The sequence below is a fragment of the Triturus cristatus genome, chromosome 8 (assembly GCF_964204655.1).
Source record: "Triturus cristatus chromosome 8, aTriCri1.1, whole genome shotgun sequence".
NCBI classification, from domain to species: domain Eukaryota; kingdom Metazoa; phylum Chordata; class Amphibia; order Caudata; family Salamandridae; genus Triturus; species Triturus cristatus.
The window spans coordinates 1,153,026,230-1,153,051,466 of NC_140591.1; the positions used below are offsets into that span (position 1 = coordinate 1,153,026,230).

The window sequence follows — 25,237 nt, forward strand, 5'->3', positions numbered from 1 at the left end:
GGGACACTGTCATATTTTAATTATTTATTTATGGTCCTCTTTGGTGCAAACTTTACCTAGCCGGATTTCAGGGAGATGTACAGAGTATGTGAGTAAAACTAGACTTAATGGTTGACTTTGCCTTGACCTTCATTCGATAATAGACAGATTTTAAGACAGTACCGAACTGGTGTAATTGGTTGCCATATTTTCAGAGGTAGGTAAAATTGCGGCACACAGAATACAAACAGAATCTGAGAGGTGTGATCATCACAGGACACAAAAAATCAACATGTTTCAATATAGCTCATGTAGTCAGAGGATATAGGATGTGCAAAAATGGCGCTGTGAGGGAAGTTATGATGGGAGGCTAATACAATTAGTTTGGGGAACGCTAATACAGAAAACAATTCTAGTCATGAGGAAAGGAAGCACAAAGGGTTTCAGGTGTGTTGAATCAAGACTGCAGGAGACTGGAACACAGACCAGCATGACAAGAGAAAGACAACAGGAAAATATAACAGGTACAGACAGGCGTTGAAAGAAGCTATACATACACATACATTTCGCAACAAAGCAGGATGTTTGGGCAAAGATATAAGAAAAAGAGAAAACATATGAGGAAATAAATGTCATCAACGGAAGGTGTAAGACAACACTGATGATAAAATCAACACCCTAGCAAATGGTCCTATTCCAAGGCCGTCATATGACACTGTCCATTCCAAAGGGCGAGTTGAGCAGCTTTGCCTCTTCCCGGCATCACCTTGCCATACTATGAGTTATTTTGGGAATTCCAGTGTTCTCACCATGTGCATTGTACACGCATCAGTCATCATAAATTGCTGTGTTTGCCTGCCAGGAGTGATTTCCAGTAAATTGATTAATGTAATCAGTTCATTAGCGGAAGGCTATATTTTGCATCATCTGGCTGGGTTACTCCATCAGTTTACCTTACCTAATTGAGGTTTAGATTCAGGAAGCCACAGGCACAGAGGCCTTTCATAACATCCGTTTGGGAGGTTCCACATTTGATGGGTTTACGCCCCTGTTGCTCAATAGGTACTTGCAAAATTAAGTCTCTTGATAAACAAGGGTGAGTGGTGGCCGTCAGCAGACTTTATAAAGCTCTCCTTTCAAGCAGCCAAGCCAGGGTGAAGGAAAGAGCCCAAAGAATACAATCCTACATACAGGTAAGCAGGTACCGGTAGACTGAGTGGGTAACTGATATAGGAAAAATCAGATTTTGCTGAACATGGGGAGCGAAGGTTAACAACTGTATAGAAATGATCAATTAGTCATTGGGGTGGCAGGTGCTTTAATCAATTCTGTGAGGCATACTTATTGTTTTATCCACTCCTACTCGGGCCCGTAGATAGGATTATTTGTTTGGGGGTAGTATTGCCCGAGCAATGACAGCAACATAGGAGTGGTTTGGTGGATGGGAAAATAAGCTCTCTTGTTGAATTGTTAAAAAAGTGTTTACATTTTGTTAAGATTATAAATACTGCTGGAAGCAGGACATGCAGTGACAGTAGGTATATACATTTTTTGATAGTGTTGGAAGGGCTCACAGAAGGTTCTTGGTTTGGTTAGTGAACATAAGGACCTTATCTTTGTTAACCATCACAGAAACAAAAATAACACAACAGGTTTAGAAATGAATATCGAATCAAAATTTGGAAGGGGCGGGTACAGCATCCTTATTAAATTGCATTTCAAAATACTATGTAACAATTGTTCGCAATTTGGCTCGCAAACAATTCTTAGGTTACCAACTCCTCAAAAGTGGTTGTAACCCTTTCACAAAAGCGAAGTAGTAATTTTAAGACATTTTCCCTGTTGTGAATGTAAAACAAAAGTTTGTAGTGTGAAGTGGACCAGTGGAACCTTAAAAAACAAAATGTTAAATGCAGCTCTGTTTCTTTCAAGACAAAAAGGCTGCATTTAAAATAAAAATATTGAAAATGAGATCACAAAATGGTTATTTGCTGACAGCAGGTCACCATTCCTCTAATGGCCATCCGTTGGAGTAAGTCACAATTTGCTACCTAATTTATGAAGAGTAATGGGGCAGGTTGGATTGCGCCTCACTCCAAATCCGTATTGTGTGAACCGACCTATTAATACATAGGTCGGTTCACCAAATACTTTAGCTACCACAAAAATATATTTTGTAAATTATGTACATCTGGCCCTCAGATTCTGTTATGAATTAATAATAATAATTGCAGAGTAATTTCCTTTGCAGAGGGTTATACACATAACAGATTTCTATTATATCACTCTTCTTTTTGTAATTGGTTCACAGAGATAGGGAAACTGTTCCTTCTCCCCTTACATCTAAACGCAACATAAGAAAAAATAAGGACAGTGTATTCTACATTTCTCATTGTTGCTCCTTGAGGGTCTGTCTCCTTTCATATTTCCAGTAGCAGAAAACAAAAAGGCCTGATGCAATGGCCTAATGTCTGCAGCTCAGTGAGGAGGTGGTCAGGACTGCCAACTGGCCCCAAAATGCAGGGCTGACTTCATTCAGCTGTGTCTTTTTTGCCAACACCTTTTTGGTATTCTAGCATTTGCAGACTCACTTTTCCAAACAACGTAGGAGTTGCATATTGTAAAGTGTTGTTAGTTATAAGGAGGTCTGGCAGAAGATGTCAACAGTGACAGTTGACAGGTATTTGTGAGTAAGTGTGAAAAAGATAGGCTATCTTATTCCAATTAGACAACTTCTATCCATGTGATGAACTAATCTCATAGAGGCCTCAGGTTTTACTTTTGACTTGTCCACTCTTGGTGTTATGTGTGAGTGGTCTTAGGTATACCACCTATGTACAAGAAAGAAAAAAATGTAAAGGCATCCATTTGTTATGATTGTGCATCCACAGTACTTTAAGTTCAAAATGTTTCATCTTCTGCTTTGTGTTGTTTTTCCTCCTATGTGGGCTATATGCATACCCTGCAGCCCCGTGCCTCCTCTCAGCCTTAAGTTGAATGCCTCCACCTCAAGGGCTGGTCTCTTAATGTCTCTATTGACCTGCAGGTGCAGCAGTAGAGCCTACCGCATACCAGCCCCTCCTTCTGTCTTATGGTAAATGTTGCTCAGCTCACTTAGTTTATCTCTCCTATCAACATGTCCCTCTCAGGCTCTTCTGATTCTCCCTGGTCCTTCGTGACAGACTTCACATAATACGTTGAAAGGTCCAATCCCTGTATAAAGGCCCATGCCTTAATTCTTTATAACCATTGAGTTGGAATGCATTTAGTCATCTAGAATAAAGAAACAACATAGCTGCTCAACCATAATAAGTTAATTCAGTTGAATTTAGACATCAGAATTCCTGCTGCCAGCAGCCAGTGTGAAAGGCAGTTAAACCAGTGAAAATGGGATCTGGCTATTCCTTTTGATGTATTTTTTTTAAAAAGAAAAGGTGAACATCAATGAAGAGATATTCATGCCATGGTGTTTATTTTTTTCCGCACTGTAGGTCATTGCAAGGAAGTTAGAGTGTCCACGAGTTTCCACACAATCTGATCCACTGCCTTTTTACCCTGACTTGCATAGAAACGATTCAATTATATTTTTTTATAAATAGTATGCGCATTTGACGTGCTTCATTTCGCACTACAGATTCTGCTTTTATACTTCTTATCTGCAATTAACATGAAAGAGCAAGACACCAAAGCCAAGATGCAAGTGTTTTTAAAATGTACTTTCGAGCGCAAAACTTGAGTTACCTCAAGGAAACGCAAAGAAGCCCTTAGCTTTGCATTACTCTGCAAAGGGGGGTGTTGCATGGGTTGCAGGCGTTAAAAAGGAGAAATACTTTTATTTCTCCTAACCGTTCCCACTTCTAATGTGTGCTGCACTGTAAAGGGTGCATTGCATGGGTTGAATATGTGAATTCTCATGCAACCACCCATTTTTTTTAATGTAAAACCCCATCTACTAACAATAGTAGGCTGGGTTTTGTGCCAAGAAATAATGCCACTGTGAAAAAGCGTTAAAACGGAGAAATTATTTTGTTTCTACTAACGTTTCCCACTTTGATTGAGTGCTACACTGTACAGCATACATCCAAAGTGGGAACGTTTTAAAGTTAGACTAAGCATAGTATCTTGTACCAGAAATGTGCCCTTCCAGTACAAAACAAATGCAAGACTCATCCAGACACCCTTGCACAGTGGTGCACATATGTGTGCATGGCACTCAGCAGCCTGATTGTGCGTTGGTGCTAGGGAGAGGGGAAGAGAGTCCCATATCACTGTAGATATGGCTCTTTTCTCCTTTCTCCTTGTCACGCAATACAGCTTAGCAACTTTGGTTGCTGTGCTCCATTGTGTAAAAGTTTTGATTATCTGGGCCCCTGGGTTTAAGATGTTTGCAGGAAAGGGGATGTTATGCCTGTCCTTTGGCTTTGCTCCTCTATGTGGACTCCTTGGTGACTTGCAATATCCTTATAATGTATGGCAGGGGAAACTTTCTCCCATTTATAATACTACTTGGTGATTTAAAAATGCCTCCAAAATACGCATTGTAAAGAATAAACAGCGATTAAATCCACCCCGTGAGCTCCTATTCCTTTGGAAAGAAAAAGGAGTAGGAGCATTGATGGTGGGTGTACTCCTGCGACGTTAACACCCGCTCGAGAGTGCGCAGTAAAAGGCGGCAAGGAGTGGGAAAAAGGGGGGTAATACTTTTTTTGTATGTTAATTTCCATAGGAAACTATTGACGCAGCTAGAGCCTGAACTGCAGTGCGGAATTACACCAAGTTTGGCAGCAAAGTAGGTCTTGGTCCAGAGTACACTCCTTTTGTTAAATAGTGTCAATATGTTTAGTAGTTCCTCAGAAATGTAAAGATTTCTCACATAGACAACTGTGGCCATGGAGGATCCGCAAATCCTCCCGATCTCGAGCCTGCAACCTGATTGGCTGCCAACGCTTCAAACCGGGAAGTGTTGGCAGCTTGTGACTCAGCTGAACGGAGTCACAAGCAAAAGGTCAAAAAGCATTTAAAGATCAAGAAAAGGGGTCAGGGTAGAATCACACTGACCCCCTACGCCTGCTAGGGTCCCTAGGGCCCCCAGGACCCAAAAACATTATTTTAAAACAATTTTGTTGCGATTCACGCTGCACCGGCGGATCCATCTGAAAATTTAAAAAACACAAAGCTTAGGGTCCTGCGCTTCATTTTCTTTAAGCACCCGGGTGGGCCAGGTCCCGAGGGGAAGCAAAAATAAGGATGTGGGGTCTCTGCAGCCCTGGGGACCTCCACATCCCCGGGGCTTATACATCCAATGCAGGGGGGAGCATTTGAAAAAATGCATGGGGGTGGCTCCTGCTCCCCATGCAGCCCGGGGGACCACCACCTCCCAGGGGCTATGTATTTGTAATGCGGGGGCTACAAGACACCCTCGCAGCCTAGGGGACTGGCACCTCCCCGAGGCTTTGTATGTGTAATGTGAGGGGCCACATGCCCCCCCACAGCCTGGGGGACCGACACCTCCCCTATGTAGATTGTAAAGTATGGGGGCTACTGCCCCCATGCATCCCTGAGGACCACTGATTCCCCGTAGTTATGCTAAAAAGTAAAGTATGGGGGCTCTAGTTCCCCCCACACAGCCCTGGGGACCACCATCTCCCTGGGTCCATGTTCAAGAGAGGTGGGCGGCATTGAGGCCTCCCTCCTGGAGCCATAAATGGCCAAGAATCCCTCCTGCTACCTCCTGTATGTCCTACGAAGCAGAATTCATAAGAGCTGGTCAGAGGCTTACCCCCCTTTCTCCACCACTCCAGATACGAGACTTTTAGTTAAAAAACCTTAGAAATTCACACACAAAAACAAAGGTTACAGGGACGTTATAGTTAGCAAATCAACTTTAAAATACCTTAGAAATTCGCTAAAAAAACAAAGGTTACAAGGACATTATAGATATGAAATGGAATTTAAAAAACTTTAGAAATTGATAGAAAAAAAAGGTTACAGGGACGTTATAGTTACGAATTAGCATTTACAAAACCTTTAAAATTCACAGGAAAAAAACAAAGGTTACAGGGACATTATAGTTAGGCTAACATTTCACTCATACCAAACCAGAGAAATTCAACCGTTATAGTCAGCTGAGCTAACTATAACTCGTGCCCACGCAAAGCACTGCGTATGACCTCACATACTACATCACTCATGCTAACTATATAAACTTTCTGTAACCTTTGTTTCATTTCTGTGAAAATATATATATATATATATATACACAATTACATTATAAAATTGGGATTACGATTACCAGAAAGAACAGAAAAATCTTGGACAAGACGAGCTTCCATTTCAACGACTGAGGAAACTTAAGAGCTCACAAATGGGTCTTGCTGCCATCATGCCATCACATCAAACACATTTGTATGTGCACATGTATGCTGGTACATTTTTTAATTTTTTGTGTTATTTATGTCATGTCATGACGGTGTGCATTGTCAGTTAACTCTCTTGTACCATCCATGATATTCATTATTGTTGTGTTGTCTTTGCTTCAGGTTTTTAGGTGGCTAAAAAACAACTGGAACAATGTTGGTTGTATTCATGTGCCTCTGCTTAGCTGGCTCCATAGGTAAGTGCTACTTTCGAGGAAACTTATGGGATTCACTTTTTTATTCGGGGTGATAATGCACTGTATACTCCATTTATTTTGAGATTCTAGCAAAAGTATCGACCCAGAAAAAAAGTTTGAAAAAATACTCACTATCTCTGAATTGTTCAAAATGGTACATAAAAGAGAAAATAATATTGTATAGGCCTTTAATGAGCACTTTCCTATCTCGTAAAAGTTCACGGCAATTTATGGATTTTCAAGTAATTAGCTACTCAGTATGTGCCATTTATAAAGAGTTTTAAAGTGTTCATGAGGTGATGACTTCCATGAACACTTAATTACACTGGTGTACAGAATTGCAGAACGCTGGCATTTTGAGAACTTCATTGAAGACAATGAAGTAGCTCCGGGCTTATAATGGCTGGTATAAGCCTTCTGCTCCAACAATCTAATGTTTGTCTTTCCCTTTTTAATTCAGTACTTTGCACCCTTAGGGCCCGATTATGAATTTTGGTGGTAGGGGGGCAGGTGGCCCACCACTGCTGTGCCCCCGCACCGCCAATAGTCGCTGCCTCCTGCCAGATTATAAGTATTTTGTAGTCTAGTGGTCGGGCGGTGTGGTGATTCCTTCTGCGGTGCCTCTTTCAAATGCACTATAATGGGACTGCCTCACAAGGTTCCTGCATGGCATAGACTGTAACATCCATGCTGTGCAGGAAATGGTGTGCCTACACATGGGAGGTACATGTTGTGCCCTTCTGTGTGCACACACAGGGTGCAGAGGCACAAAAGAGCTCCGAAGGGTGCCCTTTGTTTCCTCTCTGCCAGGGTTTTCATGGCAGTAGAACCGGCATGAAAACCCTGGCAGAGAGGAAACTTTTAATATGCTTGGTGGGACCACGGCAGTCCTGCCAAGCATATTGCGGACTCCGACTGCTGTGCCACTGCCAACGAACGTCAATTTTCTGGCAGCGGCGGTCCCAGTGTGGTCGGACTGCCTAGTCGTAATAGGGCAGTTGGACCGCTAGTGTAGAGGTGGCTCGTCCCCCACCACTGCGCCACAATGAGTCTGGCGGCCCTTGGACCACCAGATTCGTAACAAGGCCCTTGTGGGTAAAATGTTCGAATACCCTTATGGCCCTTCTGCTTCAGGCTATACCGGTTGTTAAAAGCCTTCTTCCTTGTTTTAGGCTCTCCCCTGTGACTCAGACATATAACTCCGATTCGAGTCCTTAACAACTGGAATAGCCCTTGGCAGTGGGCTATGTGGCTATAGCATATTTGGCTAGTGATACTATCACCCAGTGAATAGCTAGACACATTATCTGCTCCATCTGGCCCAGGAGGCAAATAGTTGTTTTATTAATAAAGTTTGAACCCAGATAAACAGACATTAAAACAAAACATATCAACTGTAAGCAATCCCGTGGCCCCCCTCATATTTTCGTATTTAAACAAAGTATCTTACTTGAACTCTCTCTCTCCCTCTCTCTAGCGCTCTCAGAAAATGTACAATACAGGTACAAATGCAAAAGGCTTAGCACTGCTTATCCCTCTTAGATGGAGGCCCTCACCCCTCTTACTTCTCGTCACATAGGTATATACAAGGCCACAGGAATAATGCCGCAGGAGAGGGCAAAATTATGCATCAAGAAAAGTCAAATAATGCTGCATTATGTGGCACATTTTGAGGTAGTGTTACTTAATCATTTTGTCATTTTTAAACGTGTTAAGACTGCCTAGGCATTAGTTGAAACTCATTAGTATCAGTTTAACACCCAAACACAGCACAAGGTATGGAAAATGCCCAGACAACCTTTGCAAAGGGCCATCCACTGCGTCACAACACGTGCTGCTGCATTTTAGTAACTTTTGACCGCTTGACCTAGAAACATATTTTTTTTGTTAAAATCTGCAGATTATGCAGCAGACGATGGATTATGTGGCAAATGCAGCAAATGTATTACTATGCTAAAATAGCTGCGGTCGCAAAATCACATAATTCCAGCAGCCCTGGTTATATGCAGTTAGTTAGCTATCATCCATCAGACTGATCTTCTTGAAAGTAGAGAATGCTGAAAAAAATGGCCAACAGCAGTACTCTGCTAGGTTAAATTAAAAGAAATACATTTAAAAGAAAATGTGGGAATTTCGGAAATGTGAATGTGCTTCCCGAAACACGTGTTGAGAGAGCCGGAGCTATGTGACAACACTTGATAGATTGGACCTCAACCATAAGAGATTTTTCTTTAATGTGCGAAGTTCACAATTGCCTTCTGGCAAGAATAACTGCTAAATCTGTAAACCTATCCGTCACTTTTTGGGCCGCACTTTGATTATGGAGGCCCAACAAGCACAACTGTGGGGAGCAGTCAAAGTGTCTGTCACTTACAACACCGCAGCCCAGTAGGGAACCAACACTGGGCAGGTTCATACCATATGATAGAACCCCAAGTCTTCCGTGTGGCGTTGGGGGTATACCAACAAAGCTCTAGAGAACATGGCCTTCACATGCCGAGGAGTGAGGTACACATGGTACAAAAATTAAACTGGATGAGTTTAAATCCTGCACTTTGGGGCTGAGTGCCAGAGCGTCCTCCAGGCTGAGTCATCGAAACTGTGTCCCAATTTCACTTCCCAATGTTGATGCAGCTGAGACCGATCCACCTGCATCACCTTTAACAGACCCCTATAAAGAATTGAGACCGCCTTCATTTTCCCATTATAAGAAATTGATAGTGAAGACATTCATGTTCGGGAGGATCTATGGAACCTAGTCCCCAAAGTCCAGAGCAGGCATTCCCCCTTGTCCATTGGCAATCAAAGTTTCCTCAGGGCCACCCTGCATCTCGAGGACACCCACATAATGTAAGAAAGATGCTATCTAATTTTTGATAGGGCGTTTTAGGGAGTTCCACCGGCAGGGCTGCAAACAAATAAAGTAGCCGCAGTAGAAGTACCATCTTAGAGATGGCTATCCAACCACCGACCGAGATAGGTAAGGTACTCCAAAAAGCCACTGACCGTCACAAGGCAGACATAGGCCGGGTAAAGTTACCCTCAAAGAGCAGCTCTGCAGATCTATAGACAGCCATCCCCAAGTAATGGATGGTAACATGTTCCCAATGCAGCACAGGCATGGCAGTGTGCCACTGAACCTCCTCCAAACCAGGTCGCAGAGGCTAGGTGCCGCGCTTTTTTTGTCATTTAAGTCAGGACAGCCTTCTGAACACAGACAGAGCTGCCACTGCCACTTCCAGGTGCGAAGATTTGCCACGCATATACAGCAGCATCTCATCTGCTAGAAAAGAAATGTATAAACAATACCCCCTTAATTGCAGGCCCCAATAGTGCCCACTCTGGCATACAGTCAGCCCATACAGTCAGCGCCATTGACTCGGAAGCTAGAGCAAATAACAGAGGGTACGAGGGACCGCTCCACCACACACATATCCGATATTACTGACAAAGTCCTATTTCTTGCTACTGGTTGGGTACACAACAATTTGGCCCATTTTACGAAAGCTAGCCCAAACCCTATCCCGAGTAAAGTACCATACAAGAACTTCCACCAAAGAGAATCAAATGCTCTCTGATTGTGAACAGATAACGCTAACTAAGCTGTCGAGGGGCTCTCCAGCATGTTTAGAATATGAATCAGTTGGCGGATATTAGACAAGGTGATACAGGAGTTATAAATCATGTCTGGTCAGGGTGAACTAAATTACCCACATGAATGCAAATTCCTGTTCACCAGAATCCTACTCAGGATTTTGTAATCTGCATTAAGCGTTAAGTATAGAGGAGGGCGGTAGGAATCGACTAACACCAGGTCTTTGTCCTGCTTGGGGAGAGACACAATCGAGACCTCACAGCAGAGGGCGGAAGTAGTCCCCACTGCTGTGCTCCATTAAGAAATGTCACTTAGAGGAAAGGGCAGCAGATTAAGCAGAGTGAAATTCTATTAGCAACCTGCCTGACCTGGGGACCTTGCCCTGAGCCATCTCCTCAATTGCAGCCCGCAACTCCTGCACAGTAATATCAGCATCAAGTCGCTCTGCCACAGTGAGATCTAAGACTGACAGGAAGGAATTCACAGTGTAACACAGAACACCCGACTCCTTAACCTCTGTGCCCACAGAGTATAGCTTGCAGTAGTAGTGCATGAACACAGTGTTAACTTCTTCCTGTGTGAACACATCATGGCCCCCTGAAACTTGAAGGGTTCCCCCTGGTTTCCTCCTTGAGGAGCCAGGCTGGTATGCCCCCTGATTTATTCCTCTCTGCATGGGCTCGGTTCCTTCAATGTAAGCCCTGTAGTCATATCGCCAGTTTCTCCTACTCAGCTAGCATCCACTCCCTGCCCTCTAATGCCTCCCCCAGCTCTGCAGGCAGCACATAAAGGACTATCTCTTGATGCCTAGTATCCGCGTGCGAGAGATGAACCATAATATGGCTGTCTTATTGTGCTTTCTATTTGCAGACCGCAATGGCCTGATACTGGGATGGCTGCCCTGGAGTCTTGAGAGATCAACAATAAGAACTATGCAAGAAAATAGCTGTGCATTTTACAAAGAAAATTGATTTAATTTACGACCATATTACCCGAGATCGAAGGTGCCAATTTGACTTATCTGCCCATCTCTCACCCACTCGAGTTATTGAGTAGAAGTTGGAATACTTCCCCTTGATCACACCTAATGGAGTAAGAGTCCTCACTCGCTACTGTTAAATTGGGCTCACCCCTTGATATGATACCGGCAAGGATCACCTCACTACTGTCCAAAGAGCTTCCTACCCCTATCTGTTCCATTCTTAACCTCTCACTAAACAAAGGTCTACTGAGTTAAAGGCAGCACAAATAATACCTATACATAAGAACCTTCAGGCCCTCCTGAGCAAGATGTTTGAAAAACATATTAATAAACATCTTTCGGACTTTGTTGAGGCATCCGGCTGTCTTGATTCATCTCAGTCTGGTTTTAGACCCAGGCATAGTACAGAGTCAGCCCAGATTGCTGTCACGGATAACATCAGACAGTCTTTGGACAACTGACTAGCAATTTTTTTTTATGCTGCTTGACCTGTCGGCAGTTTTCGACACTGTCTCACACCAAATCCTGCTCAGGAGACTCAGTGAAATTGGGATTCAAGGAGCAGCTTTAATATGGATGCTGAGTTCCTCCAGCATAGAACTCAGACCATCAATCTAGGCGCCTTCTGCTCTGAGACCGCAGAACAGACTAAAGGAGTACCCCAGAGATCCTGTCTCAGTCCCACTTTATATAACATCTATGTTGCTCCTTTGGCCGGTTTACTTATGAAGTTAGGTTTTATACCTATCTCCTATGCTGACGATACCCCTGTTATCCTTTGATAAACACAACCCCTATGCTCAGTCCATCTTCTCAGAAGGTATGAAAGCCACTGCCAGCTGGATGAGGCAACATTTTCTGCGGGAAGAACGGAAATTATGCTGTTCGGTGATGCCCCTTTGAGATGGTCTCCGAGCTGGTGGCCAACAGAATTGGGATCCGCACCGGAGCCCAAGATCGTAGTCAAAAATCTAGGTGTCTGCCTGGACCAAAAATGAATTAGGAAGGAACAGGCTTCTTCCACCGTTGGCGCCTGCTTCCATGCTCTAGGCCTTCAGCAAAGAGTATTTCCCTTTTTCCCTTGTCCACGCGGAAAACCCTTATCCAGAAACTAGTACTAAGTCGCCTAGACTACTGCAATGCTCTGCTGATCTCAGCCAGTGAAGCATCGTTGAACACATTTCAAGTGGTCCAAAACACCGCTGCCCAACTGGTCTCCAACACTCCCTCTCTTACTCCCTCCCTTTCCCTTTTGCAGAGATTGCATTGGCTGCTAGTGCAGAAGCAAATTCCTTTCAAGATCTGCTGCATTGTGCACAAATTTCTAAAAGGTAAAGGCCCCAGATATCTGGCAGAGAAATTCAAGAAATACCAGCCTCCCAGGGCACTACGCTTGGGACCAAATCTCTACTTGTGGTCCCATGCTGCAAAAAATCTCAGCTAGGTGGGAAAGATTTCTTTCACTTAGCCCCTACCTTCTGGAACCAATTACCAATCCATTTGCGGGAATGCTCTGATCACCTGCAGTTTCGTAGGCTTCTGAAGACTGCATTGTTTTAATCTGTTCTTCTTTCTCTGACCGACTAAAGCAGTTCGCTAGCACGGAGATACCCCTTGAGGGGGGATTCAGGCGCTTTATAGATCCTAAATCAAATCAAATCAAATCAAACTATGATATTGCATGACTTCCGCGGTTAGCTTTGGGTCATGCCTTATCAATCAATCAGCTTACCAGGGCTTCAAACTACAGCAGTTTCTTTCTGTCAGTTGTCTCTCTAGACATGCTTACTTCTATTAGGATAGGAAAAACCTTAACATTACAGTATACATTCTGCCAACAACCGTCCCAAATTTAAACTTTTGTATAAACTGATACAAATGCAAGATGTCTGACGTTGGGTGTTGAGGCTGTATTATATGTCAACTACCCCTGGGGAAGAGATCACCATTCACTTGAGAATATGCTGGGAAGCTGATACAGGGGAACAAACTCATTGAAGATAAATGGCTATTCTGAACCACCCAAAGTCCCTCCATTTCTCTAAATTGCAAATATAAATTAAACAACTCCTTGTTTATAGCTGCCTGATGAAAATTGGTAGACTGGTTAATGTGTGCATTGCAATATAATATAATTAAGAGCTCACTTTGTAATGCTGTTGGGTTTGTTATCACTTGGGCATGGGTTCAACATGTGGACATAATTATGTATGCATATAAATGGTGTTTGTATAGAGCAAGCTTAGCCAAAAAGGCAGTGGAGAGTTATACAGTTCTAAAGGCAAAGATACAGTCAATTCGAGGTGTAGCTCGGTGGATGTGGTCTTATTTCTTATAACCCTTGTTCATGCATCCTGTGGTGTTTATGATTCCCTTAAGAGGGGCCAATGTTGAATGTGGGAGACTATGGAGTACAGCAGACCATGAAATAGGGCATTGTCACCATTCAGATGCAAGCCTAAGAGTGCTTGAATGGCAGTTCTGAAGTTGCTTTCTGGTGGGAATAGGTTTACTTTCCTTTAATAGAGAGATCTGGTAACAGGCCACCTTGATTTTATTGGTGATTGTTTCCTTGAAGTGGAAGTCAGTGCCCAGAGTGAATGTGAGTGACTTAAAATTGGGTGTCACTGAGTTAGGTTTCGACTAGTTCTTGCTGTTGTTCTAGGCGAATAGCAGCAATTCTGTTTTATTGTAGTTAAGCTTCAGATATGTGCTATACATCAAAGCATTAAGGAGTTGTAAGCAGCATTTGTGTCACTGGATATCTGGCGGAGAGGAGGCTTTAAAATATAGTTGTGTGTTATTGGTCTACTGGTGAATTTTGATGCTGTTATCAGTGAGTAGAGTTCCAAGGGGCTCCAAGCAGTGGTTTAAAGTGATGGGGGACAAGATGGAACCTAGGGGGACTCTGTGGGTCATAGGGATTTTCAGGAAACTGGAGGTGCCCATCTGAATGATTGATTAATCTCAAGTTATTGAGTCACCAGTAAAATTGATTAGAGGAACTTATGCGACCAGGTCCAGCCTTGACCACTGTGGGTAGTAGTCATTTTCAATTGTGTGGTTTTTTAAAAATAAAGTAGCAATTTATTATACGGAGAGTATGTTGGAGGTCAGCCCTCCCACCTGCAAAAAATGTCTTTGGTGATAATAGCCAGGTAGGAATTTCCTACTGTTATGTTTGTCAATGTGTCCTAGGTCCCAAGGGTTACAGGGAAAAAGGTGTCATGCACTGTAGAAAGCAGAAAAGGTGGTGACTGATGCTGGACCTAACCAGAATAAGAGTAGTGCTTATTTTTTAAAATAATAAGTGCTAGGGCCCTTGTCAGGAGGCCACTGCAGCTTGCACCACCCATTGCCCTCGGCAGGGCAGCCAGTACCAGTAACAACACAAGTATTAACAATCACACTCCAACAGGAGTGACTTTCCCAGGCCCCCAAAGCTATAAGATTGGCTTGGGAGACATGTATTAGTCTCTCTTAATTTATATTGTAATACTAAATACCCATTGTTGTACTCATCTCCAAATTACACAAACAGCGCCACCATGTGGCAAGCTGATATAAGTGCCAGTGCTGACAATTAAGTGCTGGTGATGAGCACTGGAACCCACAGGCTCAAATTAAGCACTGAATGAGAGTAAACAACACTTGAAGACTCGTGGAAATGGAGAGGATTTTCTAGTTGCTATTAGCAGCATGGGATCTGATTAGATACACAACCTCTACTCTTAGCTATCAGATATGCATTTAAAACCATTTTCTATTGCATGGATTCAAATTGCAGACTCATTAGAGTGCTACAAAATATAAATATTAGGACCCGCTGGATTCAACAGAGTAGGATCTTTAAGGCCAGAAGAGCATCTAAATCAGGATATTTGTGAACATTTTTAGAGAGTACTTCAGATCCGTACTCATATTGGCATGAGTATATAAGACACAGAAATATTTGTAATATTCAAATTTGATATGTTTCAGTGTATACCTCAACAAAGGAATGTGTAGCTAGGCCACCAAATATGTTTAACAATTCATTAGCTGATCCTTTCACAGCTATCTATCTAGTGATGGTTGGTATCCATGGTGCACAAATAGAATAAAAATTAAACACTTACCAAACTTAACAGGACCTCCTTGCTCTTAGGTGTCCTCATTGCGACTGCAGCCCTGCCACAAGGAATCTTCCTTTGACCAATCCTGGCACTGTTTACCAGCATGACACTTATGGGTAATAGTGCACATATAGTTGACTCCCGTAGAGGCTAAACAGGTCAGCTAGAGAGACCGGTTTTCCGCGGCATGTGTACTGAGAGGATTTGAAGGTATAACCTCTTCCATGCATCTGCTGGCCTGAACCTGTGAGCCGCCAGGGTTAACATACGGAGTAGGAGAACTAGTGTTCCGAATGTCTTTGGAGCCTCCTGCGGGAGCCCGAGAGCAGCGCTCCGTTTTTGATGGTCCCCTGTGGCATTCATTCCACTGGTACCCAGGTAGGATTTTAGGATTTATTCAGCACCTTTTGAGGTTATTTATTCCCCTTTTGGTTGGCCTGATTTTGGTCTGAGACACATTCTGTGCTCCGTCTTTCATTTTGTCCTGAAGAGGCCTATAACCCAAAGGCTGAAACAAGTCGACACCTCTTTTCTAAAGTCGCTGGAAGGCTTGGATTATATATTTACTGTATGTTGCCTGAATGTCAACGATTCTCACTCCGTGTGTACATACAGACCCCAGAGAGTATCAGTTAGAGCGATTGTGTAGGAATTTTATGCACAGCCCCCAACAAGTATATGTGTGGGAGATTGGAGTGTTTTTATAGGGATATAATTTGGTTTTGTATGTTCTATTTGTAATGTTCTGCAACTTTTTTGTAAAGTTTCTGTACATAGGAGGATTTGAATGTTTTATGTATCACACCTTATAGTAGCTCGCTTTCGATATGAATAAAATGTGAATACTTGGATGGATTCCATAGTGGCCTCACTCTGCACTCCACTGTGCTCTGGAGGCCTGGGCTTCCTCTAACTCAGCTTTTACAAGTTACAGATTAGCGTTAGAGATGTTTAAAGGTTGCATGTGAGGCTGGCCATCGCAAGACAGCCAGCCAAAGAGACATGCACACTTTAAACAGAGATTAGACAGCCCACCCTCCTCCCTGCTGCTGTCACTCAGTAGGCCCGCCCCATCCTGATGCTCTGTGCGGGACGGGCGGATAAAAAATAAAATGGTAATGAATTACCATTTTAGGTTTCATCTTGGGGGCATTTGAGTGGGGCGACGCTCCTCCGCTCCAACTGAGGAGCCGCCTCTCTATTTACCTTTTACATGGACTGTGTCAAATGCTATCCTCTTGTGTCAAACTTGTCCATTGGCTGTATTATTAAGTTTATCATTTTACATGAAAGTTCAAGAGTGCTATCTATGTGATTCAGACCATGAGATTGAACAATCCAGGTTCCTTTCAGTGAAATATTAACCTTTCAGTTTGTCCAGTACTTAACGAATCCCGATTTGTAATTTCCAGGTCTGTCAAGTGCCTGTGGATGCTATGGAAACATTGGAGCAATTGACACCACTGGTGCTTCCTGTAAAACTGCTTCTGGTGATAAGTTAGGCCATTGCGGTAAGCATACCTTCTGAAATTCTTTTTGCTTAATATTTATGTGATGCCCTGATTCAGTGATATATTATATTTATATGATACATGATTCACAGACCTACCTAATGAAGATATCAATACTGTGCGTCTATGTGAAAAGATAGTGGTTAGCACAGGATTCACAAATACTGGCCCCATCAGAAATCATGCTACCAAGGCATGTTTTCCTGGTAGGACGAGGATCCTACGTTATGGCCTGACTGCTAGGAGTGTTTGCCACTAGGTGAGGCACAAACATCATCTTGGCCTTCAGTAGATATAATACTGTCATGATTTCTTCCTTTTACACAACACAGCAACTTTGGTTGCTGTACAGCTTTGTGTGACTTTTAAATAAATTTACCCCATAGTGTTTCAGGATGATTTAGGCATGTCAGTGAATCATTTTGTGCATTCTGAAAGAGTATCGTTCGTTCAGAGTGCGCATTAGAGGGCATATTTTCTAGAAATGGCCTGGCGCTGCAAGCTATCTTAGTGCACCGAGATGTGTCATCAGGAAAGTGCAGAGATGCATTGTATTCACAGAAATATTACACATCCCTGTTTTTTCCTCTGCTCTGGAGCACAATTGGCTGCCTAGCGCCAATGCAGGCACCCTTGCACTATGGTGCAAATGGTGCCTGCATTGCAGAACAGATTGTTTTTGTGCAGGAAGCGACACCTTCCTGCACAAAAAAATAATTAATGGCATTTTCCTCCCTATGTGTGCTGCAGTTGCAACACACATAGAAAGAGCAAAAGAAAAGGAGAAATAAAGGTATTTCTCCTTGTTGCGCCACTTCAATGCCTCCACTTGAGAGGCGTAAGAATCTGATCTGTGACTGGGGGTGAGTGTCTGAAAAGCTTCAGGGCCCCACTCATCATCTCCTTGTGTCCACTGTAAAAATTGACAGTCAAAGCGTTAAACACATTAACAGATGTGAAGCCCAGAAACTCCCTTCCGTGCACCCTGCAACACACAATATTGCACACAGATAGTTCCATCAGCAAAGAACACACAATAGGCGTAAAAGCGGGTAGTAGCATGGGCTTGCCCAATCTACAAGTCCGCTGCAGGTTCGCGTCGCCATGAGAAAGATAAAGCGGCCAGGAGGGGAACTGGGCGGCTAACCTATCCAAAATGGCATCAGGTTAGAGCCCCAAAGGGGCGAAGAAAAAATGGTGCTCCTTTCTGTAGCTACCACATGAAAGAAGCCCCGAGATTGGGTCTTCCTCTCGAAGGTATGTGCAGTTAAAAATTAAAAAGTGTATGTGCTGTTAAAATGCAAAGTAAAAATGGACAGTCAAAGAGTTAAAAACGTTAACGGATGTGAAGCCCAAAAAAGCACTTGCCGTGCAAACTACAACATGCAGTAGTCCAAACAGCAATTTCACTCAGCCAAGAAAAAGAACACACAATAAGTAGAAAAGCGGGTAGCAGCACGGGCTTGCTCAATCTACAAGTCTGCTGCGGGTAGTCGTTGCTGTGAGCAAGATATGGTGGCTGGGAGGGGAACTGGACTGCTAGCCCAACCAAAATGGCATAAAGTTAGAGCCCCAATAGAGCAAAGGAAAAATGGTGCTCCTTTCCGAAGCCAGCAAGTGGAAGTAGCCCCGTGGTAGGGTCTTCCTCCTCACAGAGGTATATGCAGTTAAAATTCACAGTAAAAATTGAAAGTCAAAGCATTAAAAATATTAACAGATGCTCAGCTCAGAACCCCTTTACTGTGCACCCTGCAAAATGCAAATGTGCACACAGATAGATCAATCAAGAAATAATAAGCAGAAAAGCGGGTAGCAGCACAGGCTTGGTCAATCTACAAGTCTTCTGTGGGTCCATGTAGCCGTGAGCAAGATATAGTGGTTGGGAGGGGAACTAGACTGCTTACCCACCCAAAATGGCATCAGGTTAGAGCCCCAAAGGTGCGAAAGAAAAATGGTGCTCATTTCGGAAGCTACCATGCGAAAGAAGCCCAGAAGTCAGGTCTTCCTCACAGAGGTATGTGCATTTAGAAATTACAATAAGCATGTGCAGTTAAAATTCACAGTACAAATTGGCAGTCAAATCGTTAAACATTTTTACAGATTCGATGCCAAGAAACCGCTTAGCACCAACCTGCAACATGCAGTAGTGCACACAGATAGTTCACTCAGCAAAGAACACACAATAGGCAGAAAAGCGGGTAGCAGTACGGGTTTGCTCAATCTACAACTCTGCTGTGGGTCCGCATCCCCCCCCCCAAAAAAAAGGTTCGCGCAAGAACCACACTCCACGCTGTTACTTGAAGCGTAAAAGGCCATTTTATTAGGACATGGTTGCAATCATTTAGACTTTATTCAACAGTACATAACTGCAATAAATATACTTTCCCCATCCCATACCGACTCATTCTCCTTTCATCCATTCTCAAAACCATCTCACCTGTTAGACTCTTCCCCCATTCACTCGGTGACCTCCTTCCTCTCCCCATTCTCACCTTCACTTGCCCTCCAAGCATCCTCTGTGTAATTTCCTTCATTGGTCATTGCTTCCCGTGCCCGCTATCAGTCACCTGTGTACCGTTCTCCCCCCCCCCCGAGGGGTGGATCCGCCCGTATGTGACTACCCACCCCTCCAAAGTACCGCCAACCAGGGAAACCCCCGGAGGGCGGTTTCCTGCCCCACCCCCAGTGCTAGTGCACCTTGCGCCTCCATCCAGTCTACCTTGCGGCCCCTGTGGACGACCCTCCATCCCCTAAACCTGCGTCCCCTATAAAGTTCACTATTGCCAGGACACCCCAGACTGCGAAAGGTGCACCTATTCGAAATAGGACTACCTGTCCCCCCAGGTTGCGTTCCTAATGCCTCCCCCACCCCTCAAGGCACCAGGTGGATGACCATCCACCCTTGAAAACTGTGGCCTGTGTAACTACGCAGCAGTTACCAAACAAACCCCGTCCATGACAAAATTGTACCAGTGCCCACACCATAGCATGGGTGTAGGACCCTGAAACGAAACTGTTTTCACTGTCTTCCTCCCTCCGTCTCCTCAACCGCGGACCGTCCCCCTGTAATCCTGGTCCATCGCCCCCAAACTCCCTTCTTCGGCAAGGCCCCCCCCCCGGTGGATGACCATCCACCCGTACAGCCAGTATCCGTCGCAATCCAGTACCTTCCAGGCCAATCCCCAATCCCTGAAGAGCGTCCCAGCCCCAGAGAAGACCACCTGTGCCTCCTCCAATAGCCCATTAACTGCGGGCCATTCCCCTGTAAGCATGTTCGACAGCCCTCAAAGTCCATTTTCTGCAAGGCACCATCGGTGGACGACCATCCACCCATAAAGCCATTGTCCCTTTCAACCAAGCTACAGTTCCAGGGCAATCCCCATCCATGAAAAGTGTTCCATCCCCCAAACCAAGACCAAAATCGCCACGTGTCCCTTCAAACAGTCCCCAGTACCTGAGAGCTATTAGCTGTGAAGCGCGCTCAACATCCCCCAAAAATCCCTCCTCTGCAAGGCACCATCGGTGGATGACCATCCACCCCTACTCCATTCTCTGCAAGGCACCAACGGTGGACGACCATCCACCCATAAAGCCATTGTCCCTTTCAACCAAGCTACATTTCCAGGGCAATCCCCATCCATGAAAAGTGTTCCATCCCCCAAACCAAGACCAAAATCGCCACGTGTCCCTTCAAACAGTCCCCAGTACCTGAGAGCTATTAGCTGTGAAGCGCGCTCAACATCCCCCAAAAAATCCCTCCTCTGCAAGGCACCATCGGTGGATGACCATCCACCCCTACTCCATTCTCTGCAAGGCACCAACGGTGGACGACCATCCACCCATAAAGCCAGGGCCCCTTTCAAACAAGCTACATTTCCAGGGCAATCCCCATCCATGAAAAGCGTTCCATCCCCAAACCAAAACCAAAATCGCCCCGTGTCCCCTCAAACAGTCCCCATTACCTGAGAGCTATTAGCCGGTAAGCATGTTCAACAGCCCCCAAAAATTCCCTCCTTTGCAAGGCAACATTGGTGGATGACCATCCACTCTTACTCCATTCTCTGTAAGGCACCATCGGTGGACGACCATCCACCCATAAAGCCAGTGTCCCCTTCAAACAAGAAACGTGTCCAGGACCCTCCCTCAGCCCTGAAAGTGCCCCATCCCCAACCAGGCCACCAGTTTCCCCTCAAACCGTCCCCCTCGCTGCAGACCATTTCCTTGTAAGCATGCTAGACGTCCCCAGAGACCATTCATTGCAAGGCGCAGTGCCTCCCCATAACCCACTTCTTAATTTCCGAGTCATTGAAACATCTCCCTTGCCAAGCCTATCGGATAAAAACCAGACCTGCCATTTTCCTGAGTACCGCCTCTCCAGCGCCTTTGCTGGTCTTGGAGCCATTTCCCATATCGTATGACACAGTCACTCTCACTGGCCACAACGCTCACCCTGAGTCAATGCAACTGTTCCCCCCCCATCATCAAACATCCCAAATGACTGCGTTCCCTGCCTGAGGACATCCGTACACCCGCCATGTCGCCTCTGTGGCTGCCCAACGTTCGGGAGAATGTCCGCCTGTCCATGCGACCACACTGGATCCCAGGCCACTCCCCTTACCTGTAGTAGAAAAAGAAAGATTAGTCCCGTTTGGATTATGTCTCTCTCCCGTCCATCCCCAGTCTCTCCAAAAAACACCCCCCAACCCCTACTTTGCCCTATAACGGCACCACACACCCTACTATACTGCCAGCTCCCCACTCACCGACTTCCCCCCCACCCCCGCACAGCCCTCCTGATGACACCTATGTGCCAGCCCTCAGGCGGAAGAATCGTGCCTCTCTTTTAAGGGTGGGCGTAGTTCGCGAAGTAGTACTTCGCGAAGCTACGCAAAGTGAAGTTCGCACTACGCGAGCTACGCGTAGCACTCCTTGAGCTGCGTAGTAACATGTTCGCACTGTGCAAGATGTTGTTTTCAATGATTGCACAGTGCGGACAAGCAACCGGCACTGTGCAATCATTGAAAATGGCATCTTGCACAGTGCGACCCGTAGTTTTCTGCTGCTCGAGTAGATTTTTACTCGAGCGGCAGCTTTCTCAACGCGAACTGGTAGTTTCTCATCGCGAGCGGTCGCGAGCATACGTGACCCCTCGCAATGAGAAACCTGACCTCCTCGCGTTGGGAATCTCGCCGGGAGGTTTATTTTCCATGCTCGCGATCGCCAACTTGATGTTGCTGATCGCGAACAAGGAAAAAGTCTCGCCGGGATGTCATTTTGCTTGCTCGCGGTCGCCAACTTGACGTTGAGGACCGCGAGCAAGCAAAAAATGACCGCAGCACTACGCAACACTACGCTACGCGTGTTCGCACTGTGCTACGTGCAGTTCGCGTAGTGCGAAGTAGCGCGAACTTCGCAAACTACGCGAGCGTAGCGTAGTGCTTCGCCCAGGCTTACTCTCTTTAAGGGAGCCACTTCCCGTCGGCCCAGCCCTCGAACGAAACCTGAATAGCCTGTAGCACACTTCCTTCTCCACTACGCCGCAAGCCCCACGCTGCCCTATTTCAAAAACGTCGTGTCCCTGTTACACCCAGAGAAGCCATGCACAAACGCCCGTCACCCCAGTCCCCGCACCCGTGTCTGCCGCCCCACCGGTACCATATCAGTGCGGCACCTGTGTCCTACGGGGAATGCGGTGGAACCTAGGCGGGGGATTGAAGGCCATAAATTTGGTCTTCGTAGTATTAATCTCCAGTCCGTGCTCTCTACAGAAGTCCACAAAGCCATCCAGAACACGCTGGATTCCCATCGGCGACTTAGAGAGGAGGAGGGTATCATCCGCAAACATAATTGCCGGAACCCTCCTTCCTGCCAGCTTTGGGACATCAGAATTAGGGACCCCGTTGAGGTGGTCGATGACCCCATTGACAAAGAGGCAGAACAGGGTCGGTGCAAGTACGCACCCCTGCCTTACCCCTCTGCCAACGGGAAACTTGTTGGATAGGGTGCCCTGCTTACCACACCTCACTTGAGCATAGGTGTTGGTGTGAAGTCGAATAATCATCGACAATAGATCACTTGGTACCCCCACTCTAGCCAGCACTTCCCACAGCTTACCACGTGGAACCAGGTCAAAGGCCGCCCTCAGGTCCACAAATACAGTATAGAGGCTGCCACCCTCCAATTGTATTGTTTTCCAATATATGAGGGACAGCCTGAAGACCTGGTCTATGGTAGAGACCTCTAGGGTCCTATTCCTAAATACAGGGCCCTGTGGGGGTTGGGTGGAGGGGACAAGGAGGGGGCTTTGGGAATCACCTTGTGTGTCAGGGATAACAATGTTAGTTGAGGGTTGAACATCACCAACTATCCCCAATAATGGGGGTGTTAAACTCAAATCCCTGGCATTCACCGGAAGGCCCTGCTGAATAGGCGATAGAGCCCTGGCAATAGCCCCCAGAGAGGAGCGTTTCGATGCAGCTAAGCCCTGTGAAAGTCTCCTCTCTAGCGTGGTGATTTCTTTGTCCAGTACAGAGTTGGCCCTTATGATGAAGTTATCCATAGTCCCCAAAGTAGAAAGTGTTTGGGCTCCAGACCTTGCAGCAGTGCTCCTAGTTTCCCTTGCAGCCATGGCCACCTATTCGTGTCAGAGATGATGTGCACAACTCAGACCTATCCCCTGGCAATTCCTTTACCTGGTGTGTGTTCAAAAAGGGGGTGGCCCAGCCCGGCCTCCTCTGGCCCCTGACGGCCACAGACGGCCCGCCCTTTGCCCAAGCTTAGCCCGGCGCCCGCCCGCGCGCGTCCCGCGACGCGGAGGGGGCAGCGTTCTTTTGAGCGCCTCCGGGCGCTTGGATGACGTCGCGGTGCGCTAGGGCACCTGGGAGCTGTAGTCTCCCTGCGCCAGCGCCGCGATGTAATGGGGCGGCAGCAGCATGGGTACATGCAGCAGAACAGCAGCGGGGCTCACGGCCAGCAGGGCAGGACACCAGCAACTTCCCTTCCCCTTCCGAGCAGGTACGTAATCAGGGCTGCGAGTTTGGACTTCCCCCCAAGCATCCAAGGGCCCTCCGCCGGGTACTCCCTCACTCCCAAGACCACTCTGCGACTCTTTCTCTGCAGGTGCGCAGTCGCCGCAGGCTCCTGAGCAATGCGTATCCGCTTGCTATGAGCCCCTCCCGGACAATGTAGCGCCTCAGGTAGAGGCCGGGTCCCCCAGAGGGCGCCGACGGCTCACTCGACCGTGTCCCTCCAGTAGACCCGGGGGGACGCAGGGGGGGGGAATGCACCTCCACTCCCAGCCCGATCCGATCTCGTTTGGTCCCCCAGCCGCTCATCAGAGGAAGGAGCCCACGTGCAGATGTTCATACACTCCCAGGCCTGGACGAACACAGATCAAACTGAGGGGGCCTCCACGATGCAATGTTGCATGCTGCTGCTCCTACCACGTCCGAGTTCTCAGCCGTTCCCGCAGCGGGTACCTCTCCACCCTTCCAGTCCCGCTCAGTGGTGTCGACAACGTGTCCTCAGTCACCAATGCAGACTCTCACTCGCTAACGTACGTCCGCTCCAAGCTCCAGGTGCCCTCCCAGCTAGCAGCCTCGCACCCCCGATCTCACTCACTTTCTGCCGGGGCGTGCCTCCGGCCCGCCGGGTCTCGCCGAGTTGCCGCTGGTTCTCCGGCAGCCAAACAATCCCGGAGTTTGTTCCGCTTCTATCTCGCCCGGGGATTTTCGTAGCCCAGGCTGCAGGAAAGCAATCCCTGCACCGGGGGCTCCAACGCGCCGCTCGCACAGGATCCCAGGGTGTAGCATGGCGGGTCCTGGTGATCACTCGCCCCACTTGGCGCTCACGAGACTGTGGAAGCAGAAAAGCGAGTAGCCTCATGGGCTTGCTCAATCAAAGTCGGCTGTGGGTCTGCGTCGCTATGAGCAAGATATAGATGTCAGGAGGGGAACTGGACTGCTAATCCCCCCAAAATGGCATCAGATAACAGCCGCAATGGAGTGATGAAAAAATGGCGCTCCTTCCTATAGCTACCACGTGGAAGAAGCCCCGAGGTCGGGGTTTTCCTCTCAGAGGTATGTGCAGTTAGAAATTATGAGTATGTGCAGTTAAAATTACCAGTAAAAATTGAAAGTCAAAGTGTTGAAAACTTTAACAGATGCGAAGCCCATGAACCCCTTACCATGCACACTACAACATGCAGTAATGCAATCAGCTATTTGCCTCAGCAAAAAACACACAATACGTAGAAAAGCCGGTAGCAGCAGAGGCTTGCTCAATCTACAAGTCCACTGCGCGTCTGTGTCGCACCGAGCAAGCAACAGTGGCTGGGAGGGAACTGGATTGCTAAACAACCCAAAATTGCGCCAGGTTCGAGCTCCAACAGAGCGAAGGAAAAATGGTACTCTTTTTCGAAGCAACCACGTGGAAGACACCCTG

At 46.2% G+C, this 25,237-nt stretch overlaps 1 protein-coding gene across 1 annotated transcript in view; it reads left to right on the plus strand.

Moving 5' to 3' along the window:
- The first annotated feature begins 1,064 nt into the window (after positions 1–1,064).
- Positions 1,065–25,237, plus strand: part of LOC146805528 (lysozyme g-like) — a 70,326-nt gene continuing 46,153 nt past the window's right edge. Inside the window, exons 1-3 of the mRNA XM_085622790.1 lie at positions 1,065–1,172; positions 6,519–6,592; positions 16,697–16,795. Of these exons, the coding sequence (XP_085478916.1) occupies positions 6,550–6,592; positions 16,697–16,795 (142 nt within the window). The 5' untranslated portion in view covers positions 1,065–1,172; positions 6,519–6,549. The remainder of the gene's footprint in view (positions 1,173–6,518; positions 6,593–16,696; positions 16,796–25,237) is intronic.